At 37.8% G+C, this 18196-nt stretch overlaps 1 protein-coding gene across 1 annotated transcript; it reads left to right on the plus strand.

Moving 5' to 3' along the window:
- Window positions 1-4518: 4518 nt before the first annotated feature.
- On the plus strand, window positions 4519-17269 carry alpl (alkaline phosphatase, biomineralization associated). The gene is made up of 12 exons (XM_020918599.2): window positions 4519-4669; window positions 9292-9451; window positions 10253-10372; window positions 11891-12006; window positions 13028-13202; window positions 14234-14409; window positions 14826-14966; window positions 15069-15138; window positions 15271-15405; window positions 15895-16086; window positions 16166-16285; window positions 16427-17269. The coding sequence occupies exons 2-12, from the start codon at window positions 9337-9339 to the stop codon at window positions 16690-16692; spliced, it is 1626 nt and encodes a 541-aa protein (XP_020774258.1). The 5' UTR covers window positions 4519-4669; window positions 9292-9336; the 3' UTR covers window positions 16693-17269.
- The last annotated feature ends 927 nt before the right edge of the window (window positions 17270-18196 follow it).

Consider the following 18196-nt stretch of genomic DNA (forward strand, 5'->3'; position numbering starts at 1 on the left):
ACCGACCCATCACTACTAGCTAGTAAATAAACTACCGCTATTAGCCTTTAGCCGTGCGCGCCGCGGTAATTAATTATATGCATAAATGTGGATCATTCACACGTCTATTCACAGCTCATTTACATATCAATGCAGGTTCAGTAACAAATATACGGCCAATATAGTCACTTTACAATAGACCAATAGAAAACAGCTTGTTTATGTGTGGGAGCTACAGCAGCTAATCGCTAACAAAACCTAAACTAGCTTCAAAGTCGATGTATTTCTAACACTCACCGCTCACACAGGCTCCTCCTCACATCACAAGTCTGCACTAATAAATGTCCTTTTAATCCAGACTCAAACCGATTGTCCGTAAAAAGAATATAAACTCAGTGTTGCGCACCGCTGCGGGTGTAAACAAACACACGTGAGTGAAGTGACGTCACTCTGGGGGTGTGTTCAGGGACAGTACGGACACAGACACAGACAAATTAAACCGCAGATAAATACTGATGCGGAGCCACATATGAGGACATTTATCTGTGTGTAAATTGGATTAAATGAACATAATGTAGAGAGTCTAAGCTTTATAACGAGGTATAACATGCCCACGTGAAATATCGGCCCATATCAGCGAGCATATCGGCCGATAGCCGATATGTCTCCACGTGCCCATATTGGCCGATAATATCGGCCAGCCGATATATCGGTCGGGCTCTACTTAAAATAGGGGTGGGATGAGACACAACTCCCATAAGATGCAAGATTGAGTTCACAAGACCAGATGAGATTTTCACATAATTGACTAATTTAATAATAAATGTTAGGGTTCAGTTCTAGATTTTGGCCACAAAATTTGCACTTCACAATCTGAATACTTAAGCATCAAATGAAGGACAATACAGGTTCACTCAATCAATCAATCAAAATGCAACTGTGAGCAAGCTAAAGATGAGGGAACATTGTCATAATAGGGCAAAAGCTCACTAAGGCTTATTTTGCATGTCTCCATAATGTGAGTGGGAGTTTAAATGATTGTTGAGGAGAAGACTGCATGAGCTGTGGACTGTTTGTGGCCACTGTAGAACCATTTCCCTTGTGATATCAGAACTGAAACATTTAAAACTCTTTGTACAAAGGGTAAATATTGTAACGGATGTGAGGCCATGCTTTTCTAGGGCAGCTGTAAACCACAAACATGCGTCAGTAATTCGTCACTGATCCTCCAAAGCAGTTGATTATTTGTAGCATGGAGGCATTCTTCCAAGAATAACTGGAGTATGTTTGTGTTTGGGATTGGCTGTTGCACACCTATCACACAGACTATTAGTGTAGTGTTTTCCTCAGTGAATGCATCTAAAGCAGCTGGTTAGACAGAGGTGGATATAAACCCATAGTAATTACAGACCGCACACCCCAAATCATATAGAGGAGAATCGGAGCTAGGCTTGTGTCACTGCACTACCATGAAGTTCTGCACAACCTGTAAGAGCAGAATAAAACATTTGCTTTTTAGTTTATCACAACTTCTTCACTGAGTCATATTGCCTAAAGATGAGCAACAGGATACCAGGGCTCCACAGGAAAGGGCCTGCAGCTAATCAGTTGACTCTGTATCTATTGTTATGCTAAAACATTCCTCAAATACCACAAAACCCCTTGCAAATACAGCCACACGTTTTAGTCATTAAGATTTGACCATCAATAACACATCAGGATACTACACTTACAGTTGCCATGCAGAAGTGACCTATAGCTGTGTGCTCTGTGCAGTAGGCCTGTGTGCCTTCATGCTCCTTGTAAATGTGTGTATAAAATTGGCAAAAAAGATAAAAATGACTCAACATATGAAAATGTGCCTAAATGCAGCAGAATTAGCCCCATGACTGTCAAACTATAAGAACCGAAGGCCACAGATAAAGAGACTGAACTATCTCAGGCTACAGCTCATGACCTCTGACGTCAACAGAGAGGGCCTGTTTCCTTCAGAGAAAACACCCTGATAATGCAACATAACCCAAAAAGAAAAAAAGTACTTTCCCATGCAATCGGCTTTCCTCTAGGCAGGATTGTCAAGATTTGAGGCTGATTTTTAACACGTAGGTTTTATTTTTAGTTTTGCCTCATTATGGCAAAGGTAGCTTGTGCACATTCTTTTATTAACTGCCTCTGCAGTCCTGAAATTATTCAGATGTTTGTTGACATAGCTTTCAACCCCTTACACCAACAATACCAGAATACTGTTTTTAGTAAAAGCACCCAAGTGTTATGTTCACTCGTGCTGCAAAGGCACAGAGAGAACACTGATCATTAAAATTTCAGAAGTTCCATTTACTTGAAGGTAAAAGCGCCTGTATTTTTAAGCTTATGGCAGATCTGAGAGGCTCGTTGCAGACAACATGAGATTACCTGTTCTCGCTGTTGTTATGGTTTCCTGTAGCTTCAGCAGCACACTCACAATGACACGTGACTTGGGTAATGAGTAACTGTCTGCAATGTTACTCAATAAGCATTATGATTGAACCATTCATTTTGCACAACCAATGTTATCAGAGACGGAGTCTAGACTTGTCAAACTCTGTAACATAAACATATAGCTAGTGTCGACAGCTTTACTCTCTTTTCAGTTCTTGGATCCTGACTGGCACTAAGCTAGTTTTGAGGAAGTGTAATAAATACTCATTATTATTATTATCATTATTATTATTATTATTATTATTAAATACTTACTATTATACTGCACTACAATGAAAAACTAGTCAAACAAGACCTTCCAGGTAAACATGGTTTGTTATTACTAATGGATAAAAAACACATAGCCTGAAGTGAATAAAAAGTTCACTTCACATTTCACATAACCCCTGTATTATAAGAGCCAGATGAAACCTATTTGGCATCACGGAGCTCCAAGATTCATGCAATAACTTATGTCCTTGCCGCCTACACAGTGTATCTTTATTGTGACTAATCTCCCTGAGTCAGTTGCTGTGGCTGTGGCAGGAACAGCCAAAAAAGGATTTACCAGACCACTTAAAATGATTGAAATGTTCACACATAGAGGTCTAATTTGATACGCGTCTACGTAAGTACATGTGAGGTAAACTTGAGGGTGTCACATTCCCAAATGTTACACAGCAGCTCCTCGTGCACAAAAACAGAAACTGATCATGTGCAAGCAACGTGGGAAGATAATCAAATCCGTCATTCAACACATCACTCAAATACTGCAGAAGGATGTCTTTTGTCCAATCTCGTAGATCTATTGCGCAAGTAAATCAAGCACATTTTTGTTTTTGAGATTTTGAGCAATGTTTTAACTATGTCAGTGCAGAACACGGGGTCTATTTCTAACCAAGTCCGTATAAAGTAGTAGCGAACAAGGAAAAGGCATCCTCGCAAACTGTTTTTAAGTAAACATTTAAGGACACTCGCTTACCTTGCTGTTAAGGGCTCTACTGACACCGACGTGACTTCAACGTGCTTTGCCAGGGACACTGAGCGGGACAGCCTCTGCTCAACAAAGATTAAACCTGCGCCTCTGTGGCAAGATAACACTGTACAGCTATTCCTTACTTCGTTTTTTTCGCGCCCCACTATCCGGAAGTTGCGGTTCCTGTTATTGATGGGAAGCGCTGCAGCAGTATTTCCCCTTTTGAAGTGTTGTGATTTACGCTAGGAGAGAGAGAGAGACTTGTAAATGGAAAAAAAGAAAAAAAAGAAAGAAAAAGAAATAGCTCAGTATTGGATGCATATATGTTGTGTGTGTGTGTGTGTGTGTGTGTGTGTGTGTGTGTATATATATATATATATATATATATATATATATATATATATATATATATATATTACCATCGCTTGGTATTGCGATGCCTGGAAAGTAAAGGCATAGTGGCCTGTGGTGATCGGAGCACTCGGGCTGTAACCCCCAAACTGGAAGAGTGGCTACAACAGATACGGGAAAAACAACGGACATCTCAGTCCAGAAAAGTGCAGTACTAACAGCAAAGATACTGCGCAGAACTCTCAAGCTCCCAGGCCTCTGGTAGAGGACCCGAGCTCAATGAGGGTGAGAGAGACCTACCACCGTGGAAGGTGAGAAACATTTTTATATATAGTGACCTCTAGCGGAGAAGTTTAAGCAAGTTGAAGAAAGAGCATACATCTGTTCTAGTTCTAATTAATGTATTAAATTAAAACATATTAACTGTCATTGTCTATTAACTTTCACTGTGATTACATTATAGAAAAGGATATTATAAAATAAACAGGTAACATAAAAAAATAAAAGAACAAAACGATAAAAACACAAAAGGGCATATCACAATAGTCCCAATGACCCCTTGCGATTACAGGCATTTTTTGTAAATATCTTAAATATTTACAAAACATTTCATTAATTGTGGTTTATAATAATGAAATAATCACAAAATAATGGATCATTGTGTGTTCGCCGAGAGGGGGAGCTCTCGGGCTATTTCTATTTCCCACAGCACCATTATTTGTAAGGGTTTTTTTTCTTCTCGTGGGATACAGACAGACCGCTATTCTTAGAGCCTAGAGCCTGAGTCGAAAAACGGTGCCCTTTTAAAAGAAGTGTGGAGACACAAGGACGCACAACTCAAGGTGAAGCGCCGGGTGAACGGAACTATTTGGATGAGAGCGCAGCGCTTTTGGACCACCGAGTGAGGTAAGGCCAACTACAATAAACTTTTGTTAACAGCAACCTGTTATCATGCATGCAACATACATTCGATGATGATCTTAGTTCATGTAACATTTTTGGAACTGTTCGTTTTGTAATCGACTTGATCTAGAATTTGGTTTGAATTATGGTAAAGACAAAGCCAGCTAATCAAATGTTTATCTTTTATAGCCAATTCTTCCTACACTTGTAACATTGTAACGGAGGATTGTATGCAGTCTCTTCTCTATGGGCAATTACAAATGAAATGTATGTAATTGTCATGCTTGGTTCTCTTTCCCTTTCCCACGTGGTGTGTTGGGAATGCAATCAAATCAATTATCAGGCATTAGCTACAAATCTAAACACAACGTCATTTTCTTTTCAATATGCTATCAGTGGATTTTGATTTTGATTTGAAGTAGGCTAAAGAGTTTTATCCCCCCCCCCCCCCCCTTTTTTTATTTATTTATTATTTAGTTAATTTTTTTGTTTAATAGCCTATAACAGCAAAGAAATTCCCTTAAATAGAATAATAAAATTCAATATAGCCTTCTGTTTTTTGGAAGAGGTAAGAGAACTGCATGATTTATATTAGGCTATTATAGGGTATTTATTTTGACTAAAGCATTTAATCAGAGCCCTAATCCATGCCCTGGAGCAGCTTACCTGATGCATCACCTACAGCTCTAGTGACTGATACAAGCACTATACAACTATTGTATTCATACATTCATTAATTGAAGTACACTGGACTGAAGTCTGCCATGACGGAAGATGGATCTAATATATTACTGACCACAGCTCTGACTGGTCTTCTGCTGGTGGCTGTGGTTGTGCTCCTGTGCTTCTTCACATGCAGACTGGCTGTTTCACTTCCTTTGGGTGGACCAGGTCGTTTCTGAGCTCAAAGTGAGCACATCAAGGGTAAAAACTATTCATGGGTTTTCAGATTCCTGTGATCCTTTGAGAACTTTTTTGCCATTCAAAAGATTAAATATTTTGTGTTGAATTGTTATTTGCTATGATTTTCAATACTCTGCAGCCTGAGGATGGGTTTTGCTAAGAAAGTATTTTGTGGTATTGACTTTAGTCCAAAACCTGAGCAACTTGTGTTGCTTGGTTGGTTATTTGTACAAAACAGGACCAGTGCATTTGACTTTCTCATATTACTTTGGTTTTCTCCTATAGCCATACTCATAGGTCTACTAAAAGCAAACAAATAAAAATAAAATAAAAATCACATTGCATTTGTTTAGTGTGCTGCATGACCCACTACCTTAGAGTATACCGTCTCTCGTAAAAGAATACATCAAGTAAGCTAGAAGGCAAAGTTAAGTAATACTGGCTAAGTTGTTGTGAGCCAAATAGTTGTTATTATAGAGGTTACAGGTTCATTGTGTGACCAGTGAGTTGTGAATTATTTATTTGTTTTATTATTATTATTTTTTTTACTTTAAGATTCTTCTTTCATGTGTTTCTTAGCTTGCCATGTTTGGTCAATCATCCATTGTTAATCAGCTTTGTTATGGCCATTAAACCTCTCAGAACTATTGTGCTCAATCCAATTAAAATGACCTTGAGTGTAAGTAGGGAAGAATGGAGGAGAGTGTGGATAATTACTGATAAAAGCCTGGCTGGCCTGAACCCTTCTTGGCCCCTGTTGTGACTACTTACATTCACAGCAAGACCTCCATCTCAACTTTAGTGAATTAAGCTTTTGTTTTTTTTCTCTTTAGCTGCAAGGACTGGCAGAGAGCTGAATGATACACTTTTGAAAGGTTTTATAAAGCCAGGGCTGAGGACTTTTTCTTCTTTTCCTTTTGGCTGTTAGCTTCAAGGGTCACCACCACAAACTGTCTATCTCTGCATTTAACAGTCTCCTCTGTATCCTCTTTGCCAACACCAACTACCTTCAACTACTTTTACTACATCCATAAATCTCCTCTTTGATCCTCCTCTAGAGTAGACCCCTTGCCTCACTGCTCCACCCTCACCAACAATGCTATGTAATACATTGCAAATATGTGTAGAAAAAAAGTCCATTATTTAAGGTATTAGCATAGTTAGACCTTTTTAAATTTTCAGACAGTACTGTTTCAGTAACACACTTTCAGGGGTTTTAAGTCTTACACTTTAATGTACAGAGATCATGATTTTACATTTTGCTCATGTAAACCACAATTTAAAGGCTTGACTTCCTATTTCAAACTCCAAAACTGAGAAGCCACCCTTTTTTATAGTCACATTTGAAGATGCACTACTCAAGTTTTATGGTGGAGGGTCAGTCGGCTGCTTGTCTCCATAGAGATTGTTTTGGCTGGAATGTCTCATGGTATGACATTAAGCTTTAAGCTTAAAAGTGTGCTATGCATTTTTTCACTTTTATATTGTTGTTCCTTGCATTTGCACCTCTATAAGAACTTTAGTGTGCATTTTCTGTTTCATTTTGTGACATTAAACATATCCAACTAGCATTTATTTATTATTGGTGTCTCTATTGTTGAAAAATACAATTATTCCTTCTGTGAGTAGGGACTCTCCACACATCTGAATTGTAATATAGCATAGTGCTGTAACCTGCTAGTCTCCCTCATGATAGATCAGATTAATGTATACTGTGGAACATTCTAACACAAAGTAATGAGATTTCCATGGAGACAAGTAGGTGGCAGACCCTCTACTAAAATGTTACACAGCGTACCTTTAACTTAAGAAAACTGTGGATTTAAATTTGTCTTGTTTTATTGTGATTTTAATATGTCCAATTTAAATTAAACTCAAATTTTCTAACAATATTGATCAAAGAGTCAAAGGGAAGCTCTTTGAGAGCTAGAATTGTTTTGGTCTTTTCCAGGAAGTATCTCAGTATGCAAGTAATTCAATTTGGATAAAATCTCAAACAGTTCAGTGAGCAGAAAAGGTATGTGACAACTATGTGATGACACAGACTTGTATGAATAATGAGAGATAGAGCTCATTGTGAAAAATGCATGAAGGACTAGTATTTATCCACACAATGTCCTTGTCCATGTTTAAGGTCTAACAAACGCTGGTTTGCTTGTTTCATAAATGGATGAAGGGAACTTCTACATCTTTCTTCACACAAAAAAACCTTTTCAAGAATAAAGCTATTGCCAAATGTGGCCAACACACTGAAGGACACAGCATTCAGATGCCTGCAACAATGTTCTGCAGTAAATTATATTTGGAACAACCACAGCCTTTTCTAAATATGACACTATATTAGATTGTTTTTCTCTATCTGTCTTTATCAGGCCAAAAGGTTGCATAGTTTGCCATGCAACTGACAACACAGTGACAACATGTGTCAGCAATATAGTTATGCTTAGAAACATCTTGTGACTTCTCGTTAGAATCGTGTAATTAAGATGTGTGGCAAATCCAGAATGATATCTCTCTGTAGTATTTATGCAGGTTGATATCAGTCTGGTCCCCCCCTCATTGCGCTTGGATGTTTCATCCTGGACAGTGGTTCCCACACTCACCAATCCTTAGCCTCCTTCCTTCCGGCTTGCGTACAGTCTCAGGGTGCTGGATTTGGGATGAAACCCTCCATGCATGGTCAGGGGCTTTCATGTCTTAACATCTGTGGTCTGTATCTCCTCCTTTGACCAGCTTTTGATTCCTGCTGGGTATCTGATCACTGGCAGGACATAGCAGTTTATTGCCCAGGATTTGTTCTTGCCATGGAGGTGGCTTCTTAGGACTTGCCTTACTCGTAGCAGGTATTTGGCCGTAACTGCTTTCCTTGTTGCTTCTTCAAGATTGCCATTTGCTTGTGGGATACCAAGGTAGTTGTAACTCAGTCTCTGCTATTGTTCTGTCTGGGAGTGAGACCCTTTGTCACCATCCAACTATGCTTCTCGAGCCCAAATGACATTTCGATGTCTGTGCTGTAGATCCTGGTGGTGTGGATCAGAGAGTTGATGTTGCTCACTGTTCATATACAGCTTGATGTCATCAATGTAGAGAAGGTGACTGATAGTGGCCCCGTTCTTGAGTCGGTATCCATTTCCTGTAGAGGATTTGGCTGAGGGGGTTCAGACCTATGCAGAACAGCATTGGGGACAGTGTGTCTCCTTGGTATATGCCACATTTGATGGACACTTGTACAAGGCTGATTTCCACAACCACATCGAGTTTTCAATGCAGGCCCTTAGAGTCTTGTTGATAATGTACAGCTCCAAGCACTCCGTAATTCATGTGCGTGGCATTGAGTCATAGGCTTTCTTGTAATCAATCCAGGTTCTGCAGTCATGGGCGACTGTTTGGTCAATCAGGAGTTGGTGTTTGGCTCCTGTGGTGTTTTTGCCCTTCTGTACAGTGCTCATGTATTGATTCATCCACTTATCTTTAGTATCAGGATCAGAGACATAAAACATATCATAAACATGACATTTGACTGCTTGTAAAATCAGAAAATAAACTGTATATTATAACCATTTTAGGCTGCAGAAATATTGGTAGAGTTTATCGGCCATGGGATCTGTACTCTAAACAATTGGTATCGGCACTGACCATGAAACAAATCTTTAATAATAATGACAGAATTGTTGAGGAACAAGAAGGACATACTTTTAAAATACAGTTTTTTCTGTTTCTAGCAACCTCTTGACAGCATTCAGACCTAATCATCCTCTCTGAGGGCCATGTTATGGGCAACTGAGAGAAAACCTTACATAGACAACAGCATGAAGGCGACAGTCCTGCTCTTAATCTGCTCTGTGCTCTTCTCAGGGGGTCTGGGGAAGCCACTGTTTCCAGGTAAGACTGCACACTCCGCACTGTCAAGACTTGTTATCCAGAATCCAAAATCAAGTTTGAAATTTGTTTTTGTTTTCAGAAATGGAGCATCTATTTAGCTTATAATGTAAATTTGCAGCTCATGCTAAGTCCGTCTATGACCCCAATATATAAGGGAAACTGACTGTACTAATTTTATTCAACTGCAAAGAAATTAATTCATTCAAATTCATTTGCATAATTAATATAATGTTGACATAAATTATCATAGAGGAATGTAAAAAAAAATATGCCAGAGGTCAATCACTGTTTTTTCATGACCAATGTGATACAAATCTTTTAAGTCTTTTTGATTTCTTTGAGCGCCTCATACTATTGACTTAGGAGCCAGAAAGTCAATCAGCTTTTACTAACCAAGAGGATTTACCTCATGCTCCATTTAGTGAGGTTGCTGAGTACAGGGTAAAACAGCAAATTGTAAGCCTTCACTGGCAGCAATAATAGGCTTGGCCGACTGAGCACACAACTGAGCAGATACCATATGTTACAGTATGTTTAACAATCATTATGGAGCTATTACAAGCTGCTGTTAAAACTAACCTGGCATGCTCCCTTGGAAAGACAGCTTTCACACCCACAGTCCATTTGACCACATGGTATTCTGTGTAACATGCTGACACAAAATTGCATACAACATTTTATAGAGACACAGATTTATTAATGTTGAAACTGAAATGGAAGTATATGTTTGGTTCAATGACAAATAAGCTTAAGTTTATTTTGATGCCTGATAGTTTTTTTGCCATATATTCTGATGCACAGAGCAAGAAAAAGATCCGAAGTTCTGGAATGCGTGGGCTCAAAAGACTCTGAAGAACGCTCTGACACTGCAAGACCTCAACAAAAAACAAGCAAAGAATCTTATCCTGTTCCTCGGGGATGGTGAGCTTAATGCCTTTTGAACAAGATGCTCTCTAAATTGCTAATACTATAACCACTTGGTTATACAGAAAGAAAATACATGCTATGAAAGTAAAGTCATGTGTATGATGTATACACATACAGACAGAAGATTTGTGAGAATTCTATCTATATTACAAAAGTAAACCTTAGCTTCACGTGACTTTACTTAAACCTTAAGATTTATTTCATAAAGCTTGAGAAACTAATGTAGACAATGGGATTAAAGTTAAATTAAGGCATTTGTAGCACTTTGTAATCACTATAAAATGTGATATTGCAACAGCCATAGTTTGAATGTGTTAATTATATATATATATATATATATATATATATATATATATATATATATATATATATATATATATATATATATATATATATATATATATATATATACACACACACATATATATACATATATATACATATATATATTATATTAGAAGTGCTGTAGTGCAGTATACACGGCTGTTTACCTATTGTTTTAATAACCCTAAAAGCTCTACCAATAGCACTCACAACTTTATTTTTGCTAAAACATGTTTTTGAGTATTTTGTCCAACTTTCATTTCTGGTTAGTATCAAGCATAAAATGTGTGGATATAATAATACAAGTTACCATCTCAGTTCCAAGCTCATGTTTGTGTTGGGTCAGCTCTCTGGTCACACAGTAACTCTGATCCTCCATCGGGCCTCTGCTCTGTCTGTTTGGATTGTACACCAGAAAACTGTGCTGTTCTGTACTCAGGCTACTTTGAATTTAACAGAGTTTGAAAATAGCTGCCTGATTTTTGCAGTTTTATTGTATTACATACAGAAAAAGGTCAGCTTTATGAAAGTATATGTTTAGAAAAATAAACTAACTGTCCCAAGAAGTTTTTTTTTTTTTGTAGCTCTAAGCAATTTTCCTCAAAGCACAGTGCAATAACAAGACATGGAGGAAACCTTACATTTTATGAGGGAGCAACCTGGGGCTAAATGGCACAAAGACTTCCTTTTCAAATGCAGCACAGAAGTGGTTAGCATACAGCAAACAAGAGTGCAAGAATAAAAAAATAAAAAAATCCTTCTTTTAAATGAAGAGACCTGTTTGTGTCCCCCGATACCAGGTAAACAAATCAAAATTTGCTTTTACTCATAACAGATGTTATGCCAAATGACAAAACATTGGACATAATGTCCAAGTTGTACTGTCATTTGGTGTTTTGGTTTTCAAGACAATTATTCAAAGAGAATGCAGAATGTTGAAATCCGGTAGGTTAACAAGAAACTGTACTTTAGGCCATGGAGGTATTGTGTAATTGTTTGTGTACAATGAGTATGTGTATACACAACATATAATTTGTTTAGTTTTGGTTTCAGTGGTAATGTATGTAATAAAAAGCTAAGTTGTGTCAGATGTTATTTTTAACCTAAATAGAGCCATAACATCCATTGTTATTATTGTTATTGTGGTATTCTGGTGCAATCATAACAGATGACCTGTTTTGTGTCCAGGAATGGGTGTTCCTACTGTGACAGCGGCTCGGATTCTTAAAGGCCAGCTCAGTGGACAGAGTGGAGAGGAGACTATGCTGGAAATGGACAAGTTCCCCTTTTTATCTCTGGCTAAGGTCTGACCTGGTTATTTATTCATTGATTTCTGGGACAGTGCAGGGCCAATTTACCTGCAGCCAACATTTGCACTCACAAGCTCACATTCATTAAACAACATAGGCACTGGAAGAAGTTCCCCTTTATGTCTCTGTCTAGTTATATATTAATTTGGGCAGTGAATGCATCCAGAGACAGATATCTTTTCTATAGCATATACATAGAACTTGTGTTTGGTGTTGCCAGGTTAGCTGTCAACAGTAATAACTACAGCCCTGTGGTTTAGATGCATTGTGCATAAAAAATAGCCAGTGGGTCAGTATAGCTTTAGTCTACTCAAATTAAAAAGAAAGCCTGAACTAGCCTTCTGTTAGAATAAATAATTATAATTCATCTCTTTCATCTCAAATTCATCTCTTTCATATATATATATATATATATATATATATATATATATATATATATATATATATATATATATATATATATATATATATATATATCTCCATGGTGGTTGGTCTCTCTCTCACCCTTATCCAGCTCGGGTCCTCTACCAGAGGCCCGGGAGCTTGAGAATTCTGCGCAGTATCTTTGCTGTTCCTAGTACTGCACTTTTCTGGACTGAGATGTCCATTGTTTTTCCGGTATCTGCTGTAGCCACTCTTCCAGTTTGGGGGTTACAGCCCCGAGTACTCCGATCACCACGGGCATCACTGATGCCTTCACTTTCCAGGCTTTCTCCAGCTCCTCCTTGAGCCCCTGGTATTTTTCTAGTTTGTTGTTCCTTTTTCCTGATATTACCATCATTTGGTATTGCGATGTCCACCACCACTGCTCTGCTCTCTTTCTTATCAACCACCACTATGTCTGGTCTGGTTGGTTCGCCATCACCATCCTGTCAGTCTGTATCTGGAAGGCCCACTGGGTATATATATATATATATATATATATATATATATATATATATACATATATATATTTACTGTACATATAGCTGTAAATTTACTTTTCAGTAAAGACTCACATGACTTGTTTTGGCAGACGTACAACACCAATGCCCAGGTACCTGACAGCGCTGGGACTGCCACAGCGTACCTGTGTGGAGTCAAAGCCAATGAGGGAACTGTCGGAGTGAGTGCCGCTGCAGTCCGCTCCCAGTGCAATACAACAAAGGGCAATGAGGTCACATCTATTCTCAAATGGGCCAAGGATGCAGGTAGAACATCACCAAGCCATTTTATCTTTTATGTATTCCACAGAGGACCAATAAATTATCATTTGTCTTTGGTTTGTAAGGTGAATTTTTATGAATGTGTGAGAACCCAGTTATGCTAAAAATTTATGCTAAAGGGTACATAGTGTATGCTTGGCTGACTTGATTGCTCTGAGCAGTGACTTTGAAGTGCTCTTGAACACTCTTTCACCCCCTGCTCCAGTTAACAATCACACAACTAGAGATTGCATGGTACATTTTTTTTTCTCATGTACTTTCAGTCTACCAATTTAAAGAGTTCTGTTAGTGTTTGAAGAGGGCAAGGTCAGAGGTGACATTTGTGCACGTGAGTGTGGGTGGGTAGGTTCAGCGATCATGAATAAAAGGAAATCCAGTCATTCCTTAAGGAACATCACAGGCACAAGCTGGCATGCTTTTCTAGTTAAATAAAAAGTGTTTTGATGTGGCTTGGTGTTCTGTTACTTGGTATGTTATTCCTCAAAACGTTCAATAAATAAGATGAATAAACTAAATTACAGTAATGCTTCGATTTTATACTCGCGCAGGAGCACTCAAAATGTTCAATAAATAAGATGGATAAACTAAATTACTGTAATGCTATGATTTTATACTCACACAGGAGCACTGACGTAAGACTATATATTTCAATTTATTTGTGTAAGGGACATCTAGCATCTTTAGCATCTAGCTTGTCAGAATAAACAAGGTGTTTGATTTTTGTGGCAACTATCCTTTTGCATAGTAAACCACAGTGAATAACACTCAATGACACATATGCTCCATGAATTGTCCTGTTGGTTTTCAGTCCCACGTGGATAAAAATAGGACTGGAACATGGGGGCTGTCAGTTCCCACAGTCAGAAGTTATTTAGATCACATCCTATGTGCTTTGGGAATATATCAATTATGTAATAAGGACATATGACACACAGACTGTGCTAATGTACATGTTAAAATGCCAATAAATATTGACTTTTGTTCTGGCTTCAATAAAATGACTGTGTTAATTTCAGGAAAGTCAGTGGGAATCGTGACGACCACTCGTGTCAACCATGCCACCCCCAGTGCTGCGTATGCACACTCTGTGGATAGAGACTGGTACTCGGACAATGAAATGCCCGCTGAAGCACTGCAGGCCGGTTGCAAGGATATTGCCATACAACTGTTTGAAAACATTCCCAATATTGATGTAAGTGTAATAAGCTGTCATTCCCAAGGAACAATGTGACAGGTGACATGGATTATCTCTTGATCATGACAGCTGTTAGTATCTAGCAGGTTTGACACAATAATTTGTTTTTCTAGGAAAATTAAATGTCTTAAGGATTTGAGATTGACATTGTAAATGATCATAGCAATCTAGTAACTAGTAACTACAATTTTGTAGGTATCTAATAAAAGTGGTTGAAGGAAAAAAAAAAAGTGAGAAACTAACCTGCAGTGATGCATGGGTGAAAGCAACAGACTTTCTTGTGTAGAAAGTAGTGTTAGCTAATAAATAGGCTTTATAACTTAGCACACTGGGATGCAAAATATGAGTCTTGTTTGATCAGTGTATTTCTTAAACATTGCCGGGTGCCTATGTGACAATTTCCTCCACTATAGGTGGTCATGGGAGGAGGAAGAAAATACATGTTCCCCAAAAACCAGTCCGATGTTGAATATCCCAATGTTGCAAAGCACAGTGGCACACGGAAAGATGGCAGAAACCTTGTGCAAGAGTGGATTGACAAAATGCAGAACAAGGTTTCATCCCAGACTCTTTTTAAGCCGTAAATGGATTTACATTTTTTGCAGTTCAAAGAGTACAACATTCAACCATGCTGCTTTTTTTCTCTCACTTTTCAGAAAGGTCATTATGTATGGAACAAGAATCAACTCTTATCACTAAACCCTAACAATGTGGAATACCTACTGGGTGGGTATACAGTGTAGCTTCATGTTAGAAGTATCCTTGAAGTGTAAATGAGGAACAGTGTGTTTTTGTATTAGCTTCAGGCTTTTTTCCAGCTTCATATAATATAATGGATTGTGGTGTCTCCTATGTCAGGTCTGTTTGAACCTGGGGATTTGACATATGACTTGGAGAGGAACACAGAGACTGATCCCTCACTCACAGAAATGGTGGAAGTAGCAATCAAAATCCTGAAGAAAAACCCAAATGGGTTTTACCTGCTTGTGGAAGGTGTGTAATAGTGCCACTTTAGTAAGAGATCATTTGGAATACTGCTTTACTCTTTCATTTAGTTTTATTAAAAGGCATTGTACCTTATTTTTACTCTCTTAGAAACATCTTAAAAACAGAACTAATTCCTTGTAAACATTTGCAGCAGTCTAAAGTCCTAATGTTGCATCTTAATTATTCAGTTTATATGCGTATTAAATTTTTGCTGTCACAGTAAAGCTAACAACAACTACCTGCTAACAGCACTTCCTGGTTCTTGGATGATAAAACATTTTCTAATTAATTAGACAACAAACATAAGAGGACTTTTAAAAAAAATATATTATTTATTTGTTTATTTAGCATTTTTGCAACTACTGTATGCAAAGTAATTACACCTACTTTCTGTTTTTTGTGTGTGTTATTTCCAAGATAAATGTAAAGAGTTTTGATCAGAAAGGTTTGTGATAAAACATGTATAAAATCAATTTAACATTTAATTCCAATCAGGAGGGCGTATTGACCACGGACATCATGAGGGAAAGGCCAAACAAGCATTACATGAGGCAGTGGAAATGGACCGAGCAATCGGCAGAGCTGATCTTCTGACCAGCATCCACGATACTCTGACTGTCGTCACCGCAGACCACTCTCATGTCTTCAACTTTGGAGGCTACACCATGAGAGGAAACACAATCTTTGGTGTGTAATTACTCTGGTGTACGAGTGGAGCTTGTGTGGCTGGTTGATAAGAAACCCAGCTAATCTATCTTCATCCCAGGTCTGGCTCCCATGGTCAGTGATATCGATCAGAAGCCCTTCACCTCCATCTTGTATGGGAATGGACCGGGTTATAAAATCGTGAATGGGGGAAGAGAAAATGTCTCCACTATTGACTACCGTAAGTCATTCACACAAGATGAGAATATATTTCTGTACTGTCCACATTGAGTGATTTTTGGGAGTTAAAAACATATCTTGCATAATATAAATAAATCAATAATTACTGAAACCATATTACTTACCATATTATGCCTTTCAGAGGAGAATAACTACCAAGCTCAGGCAGCTGTCCCTTTGAGTATGGAAACCCATGGAGGAGAGGATGTAGCAGTGTTCGCTAAAGGTCCTCTGGCTCATCTGCTCCACGGAGTGCATGAGCAGAACTACATCCCCCATGTCATGGCATATGCCGCCTGCATCGGCCAAAACAGGGAACACTGTTTGAATAGAAATAGAGGCAGACATTTGCACTCCACCTTTGCCAGTGTTGTATCCATACTCACAATAACTCGACTGATTTGCTGACCCTCGTTCTTAAAATGTATTTTTAATCCCACTTTTAACAAGGCATAGTTTTTAAAAAATCATATTGTTTAATATGTTACACATTAAGATTATGTGCTATCTATTGTAGTTACTGCACTTTGAAAACAACAATACATATATAACATATATAGAAATACGAAATATTCTCTCTATTGATTTGTCTTCTTGGATTATAATGCAGATAGTGTATAGTGGCATCAGATTTGATTGTTTTGTTAACAGAATCTACCTCATTTGATCTTTAAAAAAAAGTATGTATATATATATATATATATATATATATATATATATATATATATATATATATATATATATATATAAAATCATGATAAACTTTTTTAATGCCAAAAACTAGAGGCAAATAAGTGTTTTGGTAAGACAATTCAATTTTAGCCATCCACATTGTGGCACTGTGTCCGCAATGGTCAGATAGAGCTTGTTAAAGAACTGAGTCAAGGATGAGTTTAAACTATGTCATTGTAAAATATTTTTGTTCTGTCACTGTATAAAAACCTGTGGAACTCTTGACATTAAATGGAGAAAATGGGTGATAAAATGGGTGTTGTTTGTTGTGAAAAAGATAATGAAAAAAATATCATACACTACCATATAAATGGAACAATAGTATATGTGTATCAGTGTATTGATTATCTTGTTTTTGTTTTTGAATGATGAGGTTCAATTATATATATGTTTTTTTTATCACATACAAAGAGATGCAGCAGCAGGAGTGTCCTTGGTGCAGCTGTGGTACATATTTACTCTAACACATGTCATTACAAACATTCAATCAGCATCCACATCCTGAACACAGTTATCCATGTTGTGATGTCTGTGCTTTGTTTGAAAGCTTTTGGAATGTGAGCAGATGGAAGCCATTCCTTGGCATCAAGCAGTTCTTGCAAAAACATGGGAGGACTCCTGTTGGATGAAGCATGAAAGCTGGTGTTGGAGTTCTATAAAGCACTATGATGAAAAGAAGTCTTCATACCTTTGTAATCTACACATCTACCAAGAGCCCCTGGGCAGTTTAGTTTCTCAACGCAGAGCTGATATGGATTGATAAGGATTTCTCGCTTTCCTTGTAATATTTCTTATTTCATTTTGTACTTGAGATAGTGATGGTTATCTAACTATAATCTGCCAACATGCATTTTGGTGCTGTACATGATTCATTGCTTGTACCATTTTCACAGAAATTAAATTCCTCACTTCTCTTTTTATGATGAAAATGTGATGAAACAGTGTAATGGCCCTGTTTGATATCTTACAAAATGATCGTGTAGCCTAATCTTTTTCCATCTGGCAAGACAGGGCAAGCTTTTATAAAGAGGAACTACAGCTACTCTTTCTGTCATCATTCATACTGGAACTGAAAGTGTGGTGTATTGAAACGCCCAGGGTGGCTTTTCCAGACGGTCAATTTGCTCAGGTAAGTCATGTCTCCTGTACGTGAGCTCATGCTGTTAGCCCTGAATGACAG

This window comes from Boleophthalmus pectinirostris, unplaced genomic scaffold (genome assembly GCF_026225935.1).
Source record: "Boleophthalmus pectinirostris isolate CB_2022bp ecotype Guang Dong unplaced genomic scaffold, ASM2622593v1 HiC_scaffold_3, whole genome shotgun sequence".
Taxonomy (NCBI): Eukaryota; Metazoa; Chordata; class Actinopteri; order Gobiiformes; family Gobiidae; genus Boleophthalmus; species Boleophthalmus pectinirostris.

Bases quoted from the DNA above. Each gene is read 5' to 3' on its own strand.
- alpl (XM_020918599.2), top strand. From the start codon at position 9,337: ATGTTATGGGCAACTGAGAGAAAACCTTACATAGACAACAGCATGAAG. The intron at 15,406-15,894 runs GTGTGTAATAGT...AATTCCAATCAG, and splicing joins GTTTTACCTGCTTGTGGAAG to GAGGGCGTATTGACCACGGA. The intron at 16,286-16,426 runs GTAAGTCATTCA...TATGCCTTTCAG, and splicing joins TGTCTCCACTATTGACTACC to AGGAGAATAACTACCAAGCT.